Source organism: Euleptes europaea, chromosome 6, assembly GCF_029931775.1.
Source record: "Euleptes europaea isolate rEulEur1 chromosome 6, rEulEur1.hap1, whole genome shotgun sequence".
NCBI lineage: Eukaryota > Metazoa > Chordata > Lepidosauria > Squamata > Sphaerodactylidae > Euleptes > Euleptes europaea.
In genome coordinates this window covers 10,981,154-11,001,686 of record NC_079317.1, presented here as the reverse complement: position 1 = coordinate 11,001,686, position 20,533 = coordinate 10,981,154, and the positions used below count along the sequence as shown (strand labels likewise).

Below are 20,533 nucleotides of genomic sequence, written 5' to 3'. Positions count from 1 at the left end.
CTACCCAAGTCAGGAAGTGCCACAATATAAGCAACTGCAAATTTGCTTAATTTGTATAATTTTTGTGGGGCTACAGAACTTTCTTTTTCTATAGCTTTTGTGGTTTGCAGAATCATACAACTGAGAGGCTAAGATTTGTTCAGTTGGGCGACCGCCCGACAAAACAAAGCAAAAATGTACTTTGCCCGAAGGGGGACAAGTTTGTGTTGAAATGAGAGCTGCTTGTTTCGCTTTCAGGATCGAGGAGACCTGGAGACTGTGGCAGAAGTTTTTAGACGACTACTCTCGCTTTGAAGACTGGCTGAGGACAGCGGAGAGGACCGCCGCTTGCCCGAACTCTTCAGAAGTTGCCTACACTAATGCCAAAGAAGAGCTAAAGAAGTTTGAGGTGAACCCCACTTTCTGTTGTTGCTCCGAGTTGGTTTTTATATGCCAACTTTGTCTGTCACTTAAGGGAGACCCAAACAGGCTTACAATCACCTTCCCCTCCCCACAACAGACACCCTGTGAGGTAGGTGGGGCTGAGAGAGCTCTAACAAAGCTATAACATGCCCAGGGTCACCCAGCTGGCTTCATGTGTAGGAGTGGGGAAACAAATCCAGTTCACCAGATTAGCCTCCGCCGCTCATGTGGAGGAGTGGGGAATCAAACCCGGTTCTCCAGATCAGAGTCCACCGCTCCAAACCACCGCTCTTAACCACTACACCATGCTGGGTCTTACCTTTAGAGCCCTAAATGGCTTGTGGCCAGGGTCTTTTAAGGACTTCCTCCTCCTATCCTGTCCAGCCCTGCTCTTGTTTTATTAACTGGGGGTGGGAAACCTAATCTGTTTGTTGCTTTCCCACTGCAGGCATTTCAGCGTCAGATCCATGAGCGGCTGACACAACTGGAGCTGATCAACAAACAGTACCGGCGGCTCGCCCGGGAGAATCGCACCGACTCAGCCAGCAAGCTCAAGCAAATGGTCTATGAGGGGAACCAACGGTGGGACAACCTCCAGAAACGCGTGGCTGCCATTCTCAGGAGACTCAAGGTGACTGCGCATAGGCCATGCCAGGGATAGGGCAGTGTGCTGTAGCGATTGGACTGTCGGACAGCTGCCAAATGCATGAAAGACACATTGTGCGTTTAAAAATGCCATTTTTGCAGAATAGAGCAAGGCAAGCAACTGCAAGGGTTTGTGTGGTATAGTGGTTAAGATAGGTGGTTTGGAGCAGTGGATTGATTCCCCACTCCTCCATATGGGCGGCGGAGGCTAAGCTGGCGAACCGGGTTGATTTCCCCACTCCTCCACACGAAGCCATCTGGGTGACCTTGGGTTAATCACAGCTCTCTTAGAGCTCTCAGCCCCACCTACCTCACAGGGTGTCTGTAGTGGGGAGGGGAAGGCGATGTAGGCCGGTTTGATTCTTCCTTAAGTGGTAGAGAAAGTTGGCATATAAAAACCAACTCTTCTTTTTCTTCTCCTTCCTCCTCTTCCCCTTCTTCCCCCTTCCCCTCCTCCCTCCTCACTCCCCGTGGCTGGTCTTTAGCACTTTACCAACCAATGGGAGGAGTTTGTGGGGACGAAGGACAGTATCTTGGTGTGGCTGACGGAGATGGATCTGCAGCTGACCAATGTGGAACACTTCTCCAAGGGCAACTTCGACGAGAAAATGCGGCAGCTAAATGTAGGTACCGCTTGGTTATTATCAACGGGCGACAGCCTGCTTTGTAGAATATCTCTTTATAGACTGGTACTTTTATAGCGTAGGCACCAAACAGCCTTCTTTCGTACTTTACTTAAAAAAAAATAATAGATGACTCTAGTTAATGTGCAGCAAACGTTTCAGGCTGTCCAGCAGTACAAAAAAAAACCCCAGCTCAATTCATTTATTTATACCAGTTTATTTGATAACTCTGATATGGCTGATGGGGACCAAAAGGATATTTTTTTTCCTCCCTGTATGGGATTGTAGCAGGATTCGGTAGGGAGCCAAGATTGTTGGCTCAGGACAGACACATAGGGAAGAGAGCTTTAACATAGGAACATAAGAAAAGCTACGCTGGATCAGACCAAGGTCCATCAAGTCCAGCAGTCTGTTCACGCAGTGGCACACTGTTCACACAGTTTGTAGGAAGCCCACAAACAAGACAACTGCAGCCGCATCCTGCCTGTGTTCCATAGCACCTAATATAATAGGCATGCTCCTCTGATCCTGGAGTCAATAGGTATGCATCATGACTAGTATCCATTTTTACTAGTAGTCATGAATAGGCCTATCCTCTATGATCTTCCATTCACCTCTTAAAGCCTTCCAAGTTGGCAGCCATCACCACCTCCTGGGGCAGGGAGTTCCACAATTTAACTTCTCCCTGGTTCCGTTTCTGGACAACAATCATACCTCCACTTCCCCTTTCTTCCCCAGTTCCCTCTCGCTCTCCCGAAACCAGGGACCATGCCTCTGTCACCTTGGACCATTCCTCTAATCTCATCCCCTGTGATGGATAGGTCCACATCTCCATTGTCAAGGCAACATGACAGTTGGCTTCAGCTGCATCAGTTCCCAGACCTGGCTGTAGAACCACCACACACCTTCATGCAAAAAGAAGTTAATAACACACATTCCTTTGTAGATTCTAAGGAACATTCAGGTTCCTTCATGCGAATGATGGGAAAGGTCACATTCCCAAATGATCACGTTGACATATTATTCAGCCAAGGAAATATCCCCATGGAGGGGTCTGGAGAATGGATTCAGGATCTAAAATCTCTAGATTTGGGAGAGGAAAGAATTTCAAATGAGCTGGCCACTTGTGGATGTGGTCAACTTCTCCAAAAGGAAGTGGCTTGTCTCACTTGCCAGAGCCTTCTGAGTTGTTACCTACCTGCTGGACCAACACTGGTATGGTGTATCCTGTTCCCTCTTTGACCTCTGCTTGTGGCATGAAATAATATGAACAATGCGGTCCAGGTGGGCGATCATCTGACATGAAGCAACCACGCTTTTTTTCCAAATAGGGTTTCCAGCAGGAAATAACACTGAACACCAACAAGATCGTCCAGCTCATCGTGTTTGGAGAGCATCTGATTCAGAAGAGCGAGCCGGGAGATGCTGTCGTGATCGAAGAAGAACTGGAGGAGCTCCACAAATACTGCCAAGAAGTCTTTGGCCGCGTCTCTCGGTTCCACCAAAAGCTGATGTCCTGGCACCCGGTAAAGACAGAAAAGAATTGTATCTTTAGCAGGGGCCCGTTCGTCGCTTTGAACCCCCCATCTCTGAAGTTAACACCCTTCCCTTATATGTGTGTGTGTGTGTGTGTGTGTGTGTGTATATGTATATATATATATGTGTGTGTGTACACCCCCACCGAAAGCACCATTAGGTCAACAGCAATACAATTCAATAGAAAAATCAGTAAATCCCAAGGGATAGGGAGGGTTTTCAAGTCTTCGTCCAACATCTAAAACTGGCCAGGCTGGGTACCAGTCACTGGGGAGGGGAGGCACACATATGTTTCCCCCCAGTGTTAAAATTGAAGGGACTGATTATTGATCTCTGCATTTTGTTTATCCCAACATTCAGCCAATAATTAGCTATTCAAATCCAATTTGAGGGAGGAGGGGAGTTGTATAGCTGGAGCTGGATGCAGGCAGGATGGAGGGGGTGGGCTGTTACACACACACCCTTTTAAAGGAACCTGAAAGTTTACCTATGGAGTGCATAGAGATTGAAATCCCACTTTACCCATAGGTTGCCTCTATGTCTATATCTAAACCTGCACCCTCAACCTATCATTATGGACAGAAGCACAATGAGAACCCCGGTGGTGCTGTACTTTGATAGTCCAGAAAGACAATTTATTCTAAGTAGAAATACGGGTTTGATCCTCATGCTGTCAGTTGAGGACCACCTCCTCCCGTATGAACCTACCCATTCATGCCAGTCATCTTCAGAGGGCCTCCTTCAGGTGCCCTACCATCTGGAGCTAGACAGGTAGCAGCCCAGTCAAAGGCCGTACTTGAGATAAATCCAGGAGGTCCCTTGCACCTTTCGCTAGGAGGTCAGTAACCAGCTATCAGGAAGCTAAATAGAAGTCTGAGAGCCAGCGTGGTGTAGTGTTTAAGAGCGGCAGACTACTATACTATACTATACTATACTATACTATACTATACTATACTATACTATACTATACTATACTATACTATACTATACTAGGTGTGCTCCTCTGATACTAGAGAGAATAGGTATGCATCATGACTAGTCTTCATTTTGACTAGTAGCCACGGATAGCCCTATCCTCCATGAAAGTGTCCACTCCCCTCTTTATCACTCTCCATCCTTGGAAAGGAGGAAGCAAGTCTCTGTCTCTCTCTCTCAGCCTCACCTGCCTCATAGAAAGGTCAGTGGAGCAAGAGCAACTAATTAAAGTGCAATTAATTCATATTTTGTTTTGTTTTAAGGGGCTAGAGGATGAAAAAGAAACCTCTGAAAATGAAGCCGACCCAGAAGACTCCCAGGGCATGCAGACCGATCCGTGGCACAAGAAAGCTGCGCAGGAGGTACCGCCCTCCTCACAGTCTCTGTGCCACCTCATGCCCCCCACAGCGGGACACGAACGGTCAGGCTGCGAGACGCCAGTCAGCGTGGACTCCATCCCCCTTGAGTGGGACCACACCGGAGACGTGGGGGGCTCTTCCTCTCACGAGGAGGAGGAGGAGGAGCCGTACTACAGCGCTCTCTCAGGTGAACCCCTTCTCCTCCCCCCATGCCCAGCTGTTCTTACAGGGCAGCCAGGAATTATGAGTTTGACCCCCCCCAAAAAAAAATTCAGAAGCTGCACTTAAATGTTTAACTCTTAGCAATGCAGCCTGTGAAGCAATGTCAGCTGGAAAGTTTCCCATCTGTGCAGTTCAGTGAGGTCCGTTGTGCATACTATGGCAGATTTCTGTATGTACCACTTCAGGTTGCAGATGGAGCACGAGCATCATGTTTTTGGATACCCCATGTTTAAAAAATTCTCTCTGCAGATAGAAAACTAGCACCCCAGGGAAAGTGCAATAGCCATTCTTGCTAGCTTAAAACCCAGGAGCCAATGGGGTGTAGTGGTTAGAGTGTTGGACTAGGATCTGGGAGACCTCAGTTGAAATCCCCACTCCACCACGGAAGCTTTCTGGGTCACCTTGGGCCAGTCATACTCTCTCAGTCCTAACCTACCTCACAGGGTTGTTGTGAGGATAAAATGAAGGAGAGGTGAATGATGAAGGCTTAGGGTAGCCAGGTCCCTCATTGCCACCAGCGGGAGGTTTTTGGAGTGGAGCCTAAGGAGGGCGGGGTTTGGGGAGGGGAGGGACTTCAGTGTCATGTAGTCCAATGGCCAAAGCAGCCATTTTCTCCAGGTGAACTGATCTCTATCGGCTGGAGATCAGTTGTAATAGCACATCACCAGCTAGTACCTGGAGGTTGGCAACCCTATGTAGGCTGCCTTGGGTCCCCATTGAGGACAAAGGCAGAGTATAAATGAATTAAGTAATTAATAAATTCAATGAGGAAGTTCTCAAATGGATTATTTCCTCATCATGGTACCATCATGATGTTTCTTTGCCTAAGGTTCTTCATACACAGCCAGAAATGACGAAAGCATGTACCATGACAGAATAATGTGTTGTGAATGGCTTTGCATATATCCCCTTGTGTGGGTTTTGCTCCCATCCCCAACCCCCTGTTTGCCAGAATGATTTCTGGAGGATCTAAAGCAGGCTGTACCTAGCATAGGAAGTGGAGAAGGGGAAATTGTGCATCCTTGCCATTAGCATGGAAAGAGATTCCTCCCCCCACCCCCAATTAATTCCTATGCATTTTCAGTTGGGCATGAACATCTTTTCCAATATATATATATTTTAATCCTCAGAATTCTTTAATTTCTCCCTCTTAGAACATGGCCATACATCAGTCCCAATGGATCAGAATTCCGACAGTCCTGAATAGGGCTGTGCATATCGATAAACCAAACCGAAAATAAGCTGAAATTTCGGGTTCAGGTTTACCAAATTGCAAAACCTGGGGGAAAAGCCAAAGCCGAATTGGCCATTCCCGGAAAAAAAGGGTAATTATCCAGCTTTTTTGGGTTCTCCCCAGGCTTTGCGAAGATCCTTGGGGGGCATTTTTTGAGGTAGAGCCCCCAAACTCTCCTTGCAAGAACCCCCAAGTTTGGTGAAGATTGGGTCAGGGGGTCCGGTGTTATGGGCTCTGGAGAGGTCGCCCCCTCCCTCCTCCATAGAAGCCTTAGCCCATTAGGGAACAGAGAATCTGACTCTTACATTCCTGCTTCTGTATGGAGGCGGGAGGGAGCGACCTCTTCCAGACCCCTTAACTTCGGACCCCCCAACCCAATCTTCACCAAACTTGAGGGTTCTTGCAAGGAGAGTCCCTACAAGCTACCCTGCAAGTTTGGGGGCTCTACCTCAAAAAATGCCCCCCAGGGCCAAATTTTTTCAGGAAACCTAAAAATAAACCAAATTTCCATATTTACCAGGGAATTTACATGGGAATTAGGCTTATTTCGGGTTTCCTGAAAAAACTGGGCCCAATAAACCTGAACCCAAATTTTACTGTTTTTTTGTTTGTTTGTTTTGCACACCCCTCACTTAGGGGCAGCCAAAGGAGGAAATAAGAAAGAGCCAGGGGCTGCGTTTCTCCATCAGACCTCTCTTCTTAGGGGCTCATTTTACCCTTTGGGAAGGGGAGGAGTGCAGAAAATTTGCCATTTAGGGGAGAGATATGGAAAACTAAATCGTGGACGCAACCTCATGTCTTCTGGGCCAGTTTTCCACAGGCATCTGGCAAGCCAGTGATGGGAGAGATGGATCTTTTGCCCAACCCATCTTGATTGGGGCGCAAGGGGGGAGGAAAAGGGAGAGGGGGGAGAGAGAGAGAGAATCTTTTTCTTCAGAGCGGCAACTGGTGTCATTATTCTTTTTCCAGATGTAGAAATCACTGAAAATCCTGAGGCCTATCTTAAAATCACCACAAAAGCTCTGAGAACAGTTTCGGGTAGGCCCCTGCCGCTGCATGTCTCCCAACATGACCAGTTCCCCCCCCCCCATGGCGCACGTTCTGCTCTTCACACCTCTCTCATGCGCTCCCCTGGCTTGTGTCAACATCATGCGCCAGTTGCGGCCCATGGTGGATTCTTTTCTTCTTTTTTAAAGTGCTGCACCACACGCACGTATGTCTCCACATTCCCTATCATGCCGTTTGTCACTCTCCACTCATGTGAAGATGGTTATACAGGTAGGGGAGGGGTTGTCTCAAGGGGTAAAACAGAATAAAGTACAAAAATAAGAATAAAAACAGTTATTCCTTTCAGTTCCAGCATAATTACGGCATTAATTCCATGAAACAGAGGCCGTATTTTCCTAGTTCACTAGAGTGCTAATATTGTTTCTTCAGTGAATGCTATTTGTTAATTTGTCCAACTTTAAGAAATTTCAGAATTTTGTGTTGCTGTTGTTTTCAGTTGGCTGGTATCTTAAATCTTCTGTGCCGGTGCTTTTCATGGAATGGTGTAAGCAAAATTCTTGCTGGTTGCCATTATCCTGCAAAAAAATGTTTGCTGGGCCGCCACTCCGCTTTGCTGTTCGCCCCTGGACCGGAAAGATCTTTCTAGGTCAGGGGTCCCCAAACTTTTTCAGCCTGTGGGTGCCTTGGGAATTTGGAGAGGGGGTGGTGAGTGCCACCCCCAAGATGGCTGTCACAGAAGCCGGAGCCAAACCCAAAATGGATGCCACAGGAGGTAGAGCTAACAAGAACACCTCCTTCCTCACACTTCCGGGAATGAAAGAAAGCCTGAACATAACATAAGAAAGGCCAGGCTGTATCAGACCAAGGTCCATCAAGTCTGTTCACACAGTGGCCAACCAGGTCCCTCTAGGAAGCCCACAAACAAGACAACTGCAGCAGCATTGTCCTGCCTGCACCTCATATAATAGGCATCCTCCTCTGATCCTGGAGAGAATAGGTATGCATCATGATTAGTATTCATTTTGACTAGCAGCCATGGATTTGGGGAACTCTGCTCTTGGTACTTCTTTCGGGCAACCTAGAATGAGCATTTGCTACGCCCTCCGAACCAAGGCAGACTACCCAGCTTTTGCCTCATGGCATGGCGGCCCCATCTGAAGTGTCATCATGGGAGAGGCAGATAAAAACCCAAAATATAAAAGATTGGGCCCAGTGGGTTTTCTCCTCCCCACACGCTTTAGAGATAAAAATCAATGGTTAATTCTGAAACTGGGGATGGAACACGGCTCCGCGGTAGAGCATCCCAGGCCCAGCTGCCCCGCTCTCTGGCTAAAGGATGTCAGGCAGGGAGTGTTGGGAAGGACCAGCCCTGAGACCCTGGAGAGTTGCAGCCAATCGGAACAGACAGTTCTGAGCTAGATGGGCCAATGAGCTGACTCCACACAGGGCAGTTCCGCAAGCCCTTTAGACAGCAGGAAGAACTTCCCAACAGTTAGAGCGGTCCCTCAGTGGAACAGGCTTCCTCGGGAGGTGGTGGGCTCTCCTTCTTTGGGGGGTTTTAAGCAGAGGCTAGATGGCCATCTGACAGCAAGGCTGATTCGGTGAACTTAAGCAGATCATGAGAAGGAGGGCAGGAAGGGTGGCGTCAGCGTTGGACTCTCGTGGCCCTTTCTTACATGCCCAGGGAAATGCCGATCGCAACTTTGGGGTCAGGAAACAATTTTCCTCCAGGCTAGATTGGCTAGGGAGGGTAGTTGTAAATTTCCTGCATTGTGCTGGGGGTTGGACTAGATGACCCTGGTGGTCCCTTCCAACTCTATGATTCTAGTACCACAAAATCTGCCACGAGGTAGACGGCATCCTCTTGGCTAATGGTAGAGCTGGGCCACCCATAAGCACTGTTTTGGGTTTTCCCCCATTTCTTGGTGGTGTTGTTAACTCATACGGTCTGTCTGTGGATGTTCTCAGGAGGAGGAAGAAAGAAAGAAACCGTGTCCTATAACTGCATGGCTCTCATTTCATTGCCCACCCTCGAAGCGCTGCTGACCTGTGATTGCAAACAAGCATGTTTTGCAAGGAAAATGGTGGGATTTTCATGATTTTTTTCCATGCCATGACTGGGTCCTGCCTCTTTCGCAGAATGCTTTTCTCTTTTTCTCTCTCTCTCTCTCTCTCTCTCTTTTTTAAAGGAAGAACTCTGCCCAGCATCTCATTTCTCTCTCTCTCTCTCTCTCTCTCTCTCTCTCTCTCTCTCTCTCTCTCTCTCTCTCTCTCTCTCTCTCTGTGGATTTCTTTCCATTGCCATCCAACAGGGAAATCCGCATCCGAACCTAACCCGTGGCTCTCGGCGGATGGCTCCCCTTGCCGTAAGCATCCATATAATCAGGGGGAGATGGTGAGAAACGTCTTGCTGAACAGCCCAGAGACAAGCACGCCCTACAAGCCGAGCTACGTAAGTCCTAAAGTCAGGCATGTGGTTTAGGTGGATTTCCCCCAGGGGCTAACTGCATCTTGTCCAGCCCAGTGCAAGTTCTGAAATGGAAAACAGCTTCAGAAGAGGGACATTTAGACAGAAGCAGTGAGTGTATCCTTTCAATCCCTTTTCTTTCCAAATTGTCCCCCTCCATAGCTTCTCCAACCACCACAAGGTTCCAAAAAGATGTATTCCCCAAGTACCATTTTGGAACTTTAGTGGCGAGAGGGAGAAATTTGGGGCAGGGAAACAATGGAGGGAAGGACTAAGCATGCGCACCCCCCTCTTTATATGCTGCCAGCGTGGTGTAGTGGTTAAGAGCAGTGGTTAGGAGCGGTGGACTCTAATCTGGAGAACCGGGTTTGATTCCCCACTCCTCTACATGAGTGGCGGACGCTAATCCGGTGAACTGGATTTGTTTCCCTGCTCCTCCACATGAAGCCAGCTGGGTGACCGTGGGGTAGTCACACTCTCTCAGCCCCACCTACCTCAAGGGTGTCTGTTGTGGGGAGGGGAAGGGAAGGTGATTGTAAGTCGGTTTGATTCTTCTTTAAGTGGTAGAGAAAGTGGGCATATAAAAACCAACTCTTCTTCTTGATCCTTTTTTTATTTTTTATTTTATTTTTTATTTTTTTGAGTAATGGTGGAATAAAGCTGTAATAGATAAAGATGAACTCAAGGCATTGGACTCCCCTAAAAATGCCCCAGATCTGAAGAAGTGAGCTGTGACTCACGAAAGCTCCTACCCTGCCAGAAACTTTGTTAATCTTTGAGGTGCTGCTGGACTCTTGCTCTTTTCTACTGCTGCAGACAGACTAACACGGCTGCCCACCTTGATCCCAGAGCCCCAAGAGCCATGGCCAGTCTAAGTAAACAGTGCTGACTTTGTTGGGCCCCAGGGACTGATTCAGCAGAAGGCACCTTCATGCGTTCTTCAGGTGGGAGGAGCACTGAGAGATGACCGAAGGTGCCATTGAGAAGGCGTTCCGAAAGGAAAGGCAGCGTCTGCTGGTGACTCTGATGTGTAGAGCAGAGAAGGTCGTGAGTGGGGCCTGTCAGTGCTATTAGGACAGAAGGGGTGACAGACTCACTGTTTACAGCTTCCTGAACCTCTCAATGAAGAACAGGTTGATTAGATAGTTGGAACCAGGATAATGGGTTGGATTAATCACCTTCTCGTTATCCTCAGTAACAGCAGTAGGAATGGCTTGTGGGGCTCGCCCAAGCAACCAAGCAGCAGGGAGAAGGCCTTGCCAGAGTATCACAGTAGCATGCACTTGGGCACACTGCACATTGCCAGATGGCACTTTGCAAGCATCATTCTGTACTTTGCACATTGGCATATTCCAGGTAAAACAACTCAGCAGCAGCAGTGTGGACAGCACAAAGGAGATCTCCGGGATATTGCCCAGCGAAGAGTCTCCAGACAGCAAGGGCCTCATTGGTGCTGCCACTATGGAGAAGCAATCAGGTACATTAGCAGTGCTTCTTACGATATTTCCCCCCATCCGCCTCTCTCTGTCTCTCTTTCTGTGTAACAAAGGGGAGGGGGCCAGTGACTCAGTGGAAGAGCATCTTCTTGGCATTCAGAAGGTCCAAGGTTCAATCCCCGGCATCTCCAGTTAAAGGGACTAGGCAAGTAGGTGATGTGAAAGACCTTCGAGAGAGAACCACTGCCAGTCAGAATAGCCAATACCCATCATTCTAGGAAAAGTTGACTGCAGCAGGAAAAGAGGAAGACCCAACAATAAAGGAAGCCACAGCCCTCACCTTGCAAGACCTGAGCAAGGCTGTCAAAGATAGGACACTTTGGAAGACATTGATTCATAGGGTCACCATGAGTTGGAAGCTACTTGATAGCACTTAACACACACACACACACACACATCTTGCTAGACCAGTGTTCAGTATAAGGCAGCCAGGAAGGGGCTGTGGAATAGAGCATCTGCTGTGTATACAGAAGGTCCCAGGTTCCATCCCCAGCATCTCCAATTTAAGAATCTGACAGTAGGTGATGGGAAAGACCTCTGCCTGAGACCCTGAAGAGCCTCTGCCAGTCTGAGTAGACAAGACTGAACTTGACGGACAGATGGTCTGATTCAGTATAAGGCAGCTTCATGTGTTCAGCTATGGTTATATTCAGACAGTTCTCTGAAGAACGATGCACAAGGCTTCCTCTGCCTCTCCACAATCATGCCTTCAATGTGCACAGGGCTTTGTGTAGTACCGGAAGCCAAAAGGAGAAGGCTCCCTGCCCCAACTTGCTTAAAGTCAAAAATTTGAAAAGGAGAAAGAAAGCAAAAGAGAGGGAAATGGGAGGGTAATGAAAGGAAGTAGATGTGATTGCATGCAGTTCGGCTTAATTTCAGTAACGGGGGTTCAGCCAAAAGCCGTGCGGAGAAGGTATATAATATTACTAGATAATGTTAGCTAGTTTTAGCATTAGAGCCAGCGTGGTGTAGTAGTTAAGAGCCATGGACTCCGATCTGGAGAACCGGGTTTGATTCCCCACTCCTCCACAGGAGCGGCGGACTCTAGTCTGGTGAACCAGGTTGGTTTCCCATCTCCTACACATGCAGCCTGCTGGGGAACCTTGGGCTAGTCACAGTTCCCTTAGAGCTCTCTTAGCCCCACCTACCTCACAAGGTGTCTGTTGTGGGGAGGGGAAGGGAAGGAGATTGTAAGCTGGTTTGATTATAGGATTGTAAGTCGGCATGTAAAAACCAACCCCTCTTCTTACCTCTTGTGATGCTGTCTACCCCCACCTAGATTCTGAAATGACAGCCGTTGATTCCCCACTCCTCCACATGAGCAGCAGAGGCTAATCTGGGGAACTGGATTTGTTTCCCCACTCTTACACAGGAAACCAGCTTCTGTTGTTGGGGGGGGGGGGAAGGGAAGGAGATTGTAAGCCAGTTTGATTCTCCCTTAAGTGGTAGAGAAAGGCAGCATATAGAAACCAACTCTTCTTCCTCTTCCCCCTCCTCCTCCTCTTCCAACATCTGCAGGGGCAATGGAGAGGTGGGAGCTCCTTCAAGCCCAGGACCTCAGCAACAAGCTGAGGATGAAGCAGAATCTGCAGCAGTGGCAGCAGCTGAACTCCGACCTGGCCAACATCAACGCTTGGCTGGATCAGACGGAAGAGGAGCTGGAAGAGCTGCAGGGGGTGGATCCAGTCGCCAGCATGCAGACCCTCGAGCAAAGAGTCAAGAAGCTGAAAGTGAGTCAGTCCACAGCACGGAGGACTCTTAGTTTGCTTTGTTTTCCTTCATCTGGAATACTCTAATTTCTGCATTCTATAGCATGCTGCTGACTGGGAGAAGCAGTTGCTCCCCGTGTAGCTACTCTTCAGTGACCTCGATTTCTCCCTTCTCAAACAACATCATAGAAGCAACCAATTCATGTTCCTTTACCACGTATAACAGAGTGGGGAGGATGCTTAGAAAATATTTAGCCAAATGCTGCTGCCCAGGAGATCATTGGTTTGTCCATAGAATCATAAAGTTGGATGGTACCACCAGGGTCATCTAGTCCAACCCCCTGCACAATGCAGGAAATTCACAACAAGTTCCCCCCCACACCCCCAGTGACCCCCCTACTCCATGCCCAGAAGATGGCCAAGATGCCCTCCCTCTCATCATCAGCCTAAGGTCATAGAATCAGCATTGCTGACAGATGGCCAGCTAGCCTCTGCCTCAACACCTCCAGGGAAGGAGAGCTCGCCACCTCCCGAGGAAGCCTGTTCTGCTGAGGAACCAAATCCAAAATATACACATGGCTTTTAACTCTGATCTCGCTTTGGAAAGTAACATTATAGCCATCCATCCAAACCTTTATTGGCATAGAACAATGCCAATAAATAAATCCCATTGAAGTCCCTCCCCTCCTCAGGCTCCACTCCCAAAATCTTCAGGTATTTCCCAAGCCGGAGCTGGCAACCCTTTCCCTAGGTGAATCCATCAAGCCGAGATTTCCCTTGTTTTGCCATGCCCCTAGCGTCAGCAATCGCTTACGCAGCGTCCTAAATCTGCCTCTTGCCTCCCCAGGAGATGCTGAAGGCCTTTGACCACTACAAGGCTCTCGTGCTGTCCGTCAACCTGACCAGCAGGGACTTCAAGCAAGCAGAGAGCACGGAGTCCAAAGAACTTCAGAACCGACTCCGGCGGGTCAACTTACGCTGGGAGAAGGCCACTCATTTACTGGGGATTTGGAGGAAGGGCTTGCAAGAATCCCTGATGAGTTGCCAGGTCAGTAGAGATGCTGGTTGCTGCCTTTGCTTTCGTTAGAAACCTACACGTGCTTTTTAGAGAGCTGCTTGAACATCACATTTGCAACGTTCACCAGTAGTTGCACAGAAGTGTTTATGCACGTTAGAAGAAAGCAGGGGTCTTTGATTGTCCTTCCGCCATAAGCAGGAAGAACCACATCTCCCATTTCCACCTTGATGGATAATCCTTGACATTCTGATCCTTCTGACTGGAATGATTTCCCTCCTGCCTCAAAAGGCCAGCGTGGTGTAGTGGTTAAGAGCGATGGTTTGGAGCAGTGGACTTTAATCTGGAGAATTAGGTTTGATTCTCCACTCCTCCACATGAGGCTAATCTGGTGAGCCAGGTTGGTTTCCCCCACTCCTACACATGAAGCCAGCTGGGTGACCTTAGGCTAGTCACAGCTCTCTTCGAGCTCTCTCAGCCCCACCTACCTCACAGGGTGACTGTTGTGGGGAGGGGAAAGGAAGGTGGTTGTAAGCCGGTTTGATTCTTCCTTAAGTGGTAGAGAAAGTCGGCATATAAAAACCAACTCTTCTTCTTGTCCTGCCTCAGGGGAAGGCTTCTAGAACCAGGGGGAAAATGTCGCCATTAGCAGGACAGATCTGTGGCTGTGGGGTGAGGGGCCGTGGCTCAGTGGTAGAGCATCTGCTTGGCTTGCAGAAGGTCCCAGGTTCAACCCCCGGCAAGCAGGTGATGGGAAAGACCTTTCTCTGCCTGAGACCCTGGAGAGCCGCTGCCGGTCTGAGTAGACAATACTGATTTTGATGGACCGAGGATCTGATTCAGTAGAAGGCAGCTTCATGTGTTCATGTGTATGCCATTCTCCTGGCCCAGTCCGTCTGCCCCAGTGTTGGGTTGCGTTGTGCTGTTGGCTAATGTGCAGTTGGCGTGTCTCTTTCATAACCACAAGTGCTTGCTTCTACAGGATTTCCATGAGCTGAACCAGAAACTGCTGCTGTGGCTGGCCAGTGCCGAGACCCGGCGGCACCGAGCGCAAGTTAAGGATCCAAATGCCGATCCCCACGTGATACAGGAGAGTCAGAAAGAATTAATGGTAGGTTAAGAATGGATTAGAGCAGTGGTTCCCCAAGTGGGCAGTACCACCCCCTGGGGAGCGGTGGGATTACCTTGGGGGGCACTAAGAGGCAAGGGGGCAGCAGGGGGCCGGTAGAGGTGGGCCCCTTCAACTGTGTTGTTCACTAATTTATGATAGATCAAGCTATGGCACCATGCCGGCAAATTTGATGGAAACTATCAGAATTTTTTTCCAGACTTTGAAATCCTGGTACCACTGTTTTGAAATTTTATTGTTCTTATCGTCTTTAGTGAGTCATGCAACCCCCTATTTTGAATAATGCCTTTTATAGGATAGGGTAGGGGGCGCTGGGGTTGAGTTTGTGGAACCAAGGGGGCAGTGGCCCGAAAGGTTTGGGAACCACTGGATTACAGCATCCAACAAATGGCCCAAAGATAGGCAGCTTCACCAAATTCACTTGCTCATTTTGCGGAATGTGCGATCAAGTCTCAGCCAACTTTTATTTATTGGTTGGTTGGTTGGTTTTTAGACTTCTATCCTGCCCTTTCTCTTGGATAAAGCCGGGTTCAGGGTGGCTAACATCAGATAAAAACACCATAAGACACAATAAAAATATACAAAAATCACCCCCAGTTAAAAACCGAACAATCTCTCAATTAAAGTAAAATGGTGCCCATTTACCCACACACAGCCAGCCCAGGGAAGCAGACAGAGTCCCCTATTAGAAGATCAAATGAAATAAGGGGTGAGGGGAATAGGGAGATATCTATCTATCCATCTATCCATTCATCCATCCATCCATCCCAACTCATGAACACATGAAGCTGCCTTATACTGAATCAGACCCTTGGTCCATCGAAGTCAGTATTCTCAGACCGGCAGCGGCTCTCCAGGGTCTCAGCTGAGGTCTTTCACATCACCTACTTACCTAGTTCCTTTAACTGGGGATACCGGGGATTGAACCTGGGACCTTCTGCATGCCAAGCAGATGCTCTATCACTGAGCCACGGCCCCTCCCCTCCTCCTCCTCTTCTTTTGCTGCTGCTGCTGTGTCCTCTAATTCCTAGCTTCAGACACTGAGTTCCTGCTTTACTGCTCACAGTGCCCCATGGTGGGTGGGAGGACATTACTGCTTCTGCAAGTGCGTTTTATCCTTCATACCACTGGGCTGTGTATGTTTCATTAATCCTGGCTACTGTTTGTTTGTTTGTTCAAGCAACTAGAAAAAGAGCTCCTGGAACGGCAGCTTCAAGTCCTCACCCTGCAAGAAATTTCCACATACTTGCTCGCCAGATCAGATGGAGGGAAATATATAGACGCGGATGAGAAAGTGCATGTCATTGGGAAGAAACTAAAGCAGCTTCTGGAAGGGGTCTCACGTGACTTGAAGATCGCACGGAGCAGCCAGGTGGGTCTGAGTGAAGTTTTCTGGATTTGGCCTAAGACAGATTTGCCACCTTCTTGAAGATAATTGCGAACTCCCAGGAAGACAAAGGTCTAATTTCATACGAAACTTAGAAGCTGTTTTCTTTGTTTATCTTCTTTTAGGATATAAGCACATTCCTGCCAGATGTGGACCAGCTAGACTCTGGAGGTAGTCACCAACAACCAGAGATAGCTTGCATATATAAAAACAAGGTAAGCAGCTTTGTGGTTGATTTATAAATATCGATTTCCTTGTAATCTCATTCAGTGAGTCCACTACTATTTGCTAGGTACGCAACATTATGATTGAAATTGCTCTAGGGTTGCCAGGTCCCTCTTCATCACTGGTGGGGGATTTTGGGGGTGGAGCCTGAGTAGGGCAGGGTTTGAGGAGGGGAGGGACTTCAATGCCATAGAGTTCAGTTGTCAAAGTGGTCATTTTCTCCAGGTGAACTGATCTCTATCAGCTGGAAATCAGTTGTAATAGCGGGAGATCTCCAGCTAGTACCTGTATTACTTATTTTAGACATTCTTACGCCACCTTTCCACCCAATCAGGGTCCACAAGGCAGTGAACATTAACTGTTTAAAGGTTCTATTTTTTTTTAAAGGTACAGCTAAATTTACACAATAGTTCAATTAAAACACATGCAATCCATCTGGCAGCTTGGAAGTTTGCATTTTGTGTATTTTCAGGGTTTGTGAAAGAAATGATGTAACCACCGTGTGCCTTTCCTTTACCTGCCCCACTGAATAGAAGCATTTTATCATGTGTAATGTTTTCACTTGAAATTTTTATCCATGTTCTTTCATTCTCTTAAAATATAGTAATATTACATTTTATAAACATCTACAGGTTGATGGAAGGAAGATCCTAGGGAGCAGAGGCAATACAAGGTGGGAAGTGATTTTTAGCATTTCTTCTTTACTTGTGCGAAAGAAATATTTAAGTTTAAGACAGTAGTGAATTTTGCAATAGGAAACGATTACAGAATTAAGAACTCCTGTTAAAGTTCCCTCTGTACATGAAGGACTTTGGACTGATTCCACATGGCAAGTATTCTGCACTGCTCAGTCATTCCTAACCTATGGGGTCACCATAAGTCAGCTGCAACTTGACAGCACTTTCCACCACCGCACTGAATAACCTGTACATTTTTGCCCAGACCTGAATAGCCCAAGCTAGCCCCATCTCATCAGATCTCGGAAGCTAAGCAGGGTCGGCCCCGGTTAGTATTTGGATGGGAGACCACCAAGGAAGTCCAGGGTCGTGACACAGAAGCAGGCAATGGCAAACCACCTCTGAATGTTTCTTGCCTTGAAAACCCTACAGGGTCGCCTTAAGTTGGTTGCAACTTGAGATGCTTTCCACCACCAGTGAGATTTGTGAATCACATCTAACTCATTCTTCTCCTTGCAGAGTGGAGGAGAGGGGCACGGTCAGCCCCCCAGCTCCTGAGACCCCTTCCTTCTTCTACCGCGTGTTGCGAGTCGCGCTGCCCCTCCAGCTTCTCTTCCTTCTCCTGTTGCTTTTGGCCTCCATGGTCCCATCTTCTGAGGAAGACTACAGCTGCACCCGGGCCAACAATTTTGCCCGGTCCTTCTACCCCATGCTGCAGTATACCAAAGGACCCCCACCAACCTAAAGCGATCCATGTTCTACACTCCACATCAAAATGAACTTCTTCCATGGGCTCTTCTTTCTATGCTGCTAACCTCCGTCCAACATCTTCCGTCCGCTGAGGTTTCTCCGTGGTTCCGTGGGGAACTCCCGCCAGGGCTCAACTGACACTAAGGTGGAACGGTAGTAACATTTGAGATCACCGTTGCAGCTGCCGGTTGATGAAACATTAAAGCAATATCTTGCCATCCCTGCAGCGCACTAGAGAGCATGTCAAAGTTCACTCACATCTCCAATAGGTTGATCCTTCAGCAATTTCAACATTTGGGAGTAGGGAGGGGAGAACGGGTGTTGATTCCTCTCTCTTCTTCTTCTTTTTTGTACAGAAAGTTCATTTTTATATATTTTTGAACTGTAAGCAATGTAATTGACAATATTTGCACAATGCGTAAGCGATCGGTAGATGGTCTTTGTGCCGAAAGGTACACGGAATTTGCAAGGCAGTGTCGTGTTAGCTAGAGAAATTATTTTAATGCTAAGGACAAAGGCCATTGGTGGCAGTCCGCAGGGAAATTCTCTTGCGCAAACCCCGTTGAAGTGAATTTGCTGCCCTCTTGAACGGCCTCACACAAAAGAATTTCCTGCTGGATTCTGCTCCTTGTTTTTAATGTGACAAAGAAAACCCGTTGTTGTTTTTTAATTGGTGCCTGGCATGCACAAAGGTCACACATTTTATTTCTGCCATTTTGATATCGTAGTAGAAAGAAAGGATTAATTTTTAAAAATATATATTTGTTATACTTTAGTATTTTATCTGCCCTATCTTTCAGTAAGTTGTATATGTTTCCAGAGGGCGGGGTGGTGGTGGTTAGTATGCAGAGCAGCCTTGTCTGACAGTCTTATTTTTTGTACTATTTTTTAAAATTGAGGTAAATAAATAAAGATCAATCAAGAAAACAGTAGTGACGCTGCATGTAGGTGGCTTATATTGTGAATACTTTTCTTTTTAAAACAACGCTGAAAATTATGTGTGTTGATTATTTCCTGTCTGTACAAATGAACACTGTAAACTTGTCACTTTTTAAAACGAAGATGATCAGGTGTTGTCTTTTTAAACAATGCGCAGGAAGCTAAAAGAAAGATCTGAGCTTTGCAACATAAGGTCATAAGAACATCAGAAGAGCCCTGCTGGATCAGACCAGTGGTCTATCTAGTCCGGCATCCTGTCTCACACAGGGGCCAACCAGTTCCTCCAGAGGTCCAACCACATGGCACCAAGGCCGAGGCCTTCCCCTGATGTTGCCTCCTGGCACTGGTATTTAGAGATCTACAGCCTCTGAATGTGGAGGTCCCCACATGATCCATCGTGCTTCCAGTGCAATAACGCACATGTGCGGATGGAACACATGGAATGCAGCACAGCCTCTCCTTATTCCTTGAAGCATGCGCACCACCATGCAGGGCTTCTTTGTCCACCAAATAAATTGCAGACCAGATCCTGAGTTAAAGAGGGAGTACTGGATACGAAGAAACAGGAAGCATGTCAGTCAGTCTCATTCGAGATAAAGGTCTGCATGCACTCCACTGTTTCCTACGGTGATGTTTAGCCATGCTAGCTAAATGGTACCTCCATGTTCTGGGGTTGTGTATCTTTGAGTGCTAGAAGCTGGGGGGGAGGGAGTGTTGCCTTCCTTCGCTGTTAATGGGTTCCCTGGAAGAATTCGGATTTGGCTCAATAATACCGTTCTTTGTTGAAATCCAGCTGATCCCTTAGGAGCAATCATGTTATTTGATTTTAAAATGAACGCGAGCTCCAGGTGGGAATGGCAGAAAGTTCAAACGAGTTCTACCTGCATACAAAATACTTTAATTCTGTGTACGATCATATCATTTGTTTCCTAATTAAAATTCTGTGGATATGGAAGTCATGGTTCGTTTGTTCAAAGGATTTAATCCATTCTAAAACTGAGTTTTTGCGAGATCTGAGCAAGGCTGTCAAAGATGGGACGTTTTGGAGGACATTGATTCATAGGGTCGCCATGAGTCAGAAGTGACTTGACAGCATGTAACGCACACAAAACTGAGTTTCCAGGGACAGGCTAAGCCTAAACCAGAGCTTAGCATTTGATCTTCTAACACTCAAGAGCCGGCGTGGTGTGGTGGTTAAAAGTGGTGGCTTGGAGCGGTGGACTCTGATCCGGAGAACTGGCTTTGATTCCCCACTCCTCCACATGAGCGGTGGAGCGTAAACTGGTGAACTGGATTTGTTTCTCCGCATGAAGCCAGCTGGGTGACCTTGGGCTAGTCACACTCTCTCAGCCCCACCTACCTCACAGGGTGTCTGTTGTGGGGAGGGGGAGAGAAGGTGATTGTGAGCTGGTTTGAATCTTCCTTACGTGGTTGAGAAAGCCGGCATATAAAAACCAACTCTTCTTGAAACAGTGAGGATGGAATGTCCCAAAAGTCATTCCATCATCAAAAGATTAGAGTCCAGTAGCACCCTAAAGACCAAAAATGTTTCTAGGGGATAAATTTTTGAGAGTCAAAGCTCTCATCAGATACCTCCATTAGGGAGCTCTGACTCAAAAGCTTATCCCTTGGAAATCTCACTGGTCTCGAATCTTGCTACTGTACTACAGACCAACATGGCCACACACCTGGATCCTTCATCACAGTTTGCCAAAGCATGAGATTTGATGCACCA

At 47.6% G+C, this 20,533-nt stretch overlaps 1 protein-coding gene across 1 annotated transcript in view; it reads left to right on the top strand.

Annotated features, from left to right (window-relative positions):
* SYNE2 (spectrin repeat containing nuclear envelope protein 2) overlaps positions 1-17,854 on the top strand; it is a 222,887-nt gene extending 205,033 nt beyond the window's left edge. Inside the window, exons 95-109 of the mRNA XM_056851222.1 lie at positions 238-388; positions 851-1,033; positions 1,533-1,670; positions 3,002-3,196; positions 4,445-4,727; positions 6,966-7,094; positions 9,317-9,456; positions 10,828-10,948; positions 12,486-12,697; positions 13,524-13,724; positions 14,674-14,802; positions 16,001-16,192; positions 16,333-16,378; positions 16,905-16,923; positions 17,629-17,854. Coding sequence (XP_056707200.1) covers positions 238-388; positions 851-1,033; positions 1,533-1,670; positions 3,002-3,196; positions 4,445-4,727; positions 6,966-7,094; positions 9,317-9,456; positions 10,828-10,948; positions 12,486-12,697; positions 13,524-13,724; positions 14,674-14,802; positions 16,001-16,192; positions 16,333-16,378; positions 16,905-16,923; positions 17,629-17,854 — 2,365 coding nt within the window. The remainder of the gene's footprint in view (positions 1-237; positions 389-850; positions 1,034-1,532; positions 1,671-3,001; positions 3,197-4,444; positions 4,728-6,965; positions 7,095-9,316; positions 9,457-10,827; positions 10,949-12,485; positions 12,698-13,523; positions 13,725-14,673; positions 14,803-16,000; positions 16,193-16,332; positions 16,379-16,904; positions 16,924-17,628) is intronic.
* Positions 17,855-20,533: the final 2,679 nt, after the last annotated feature.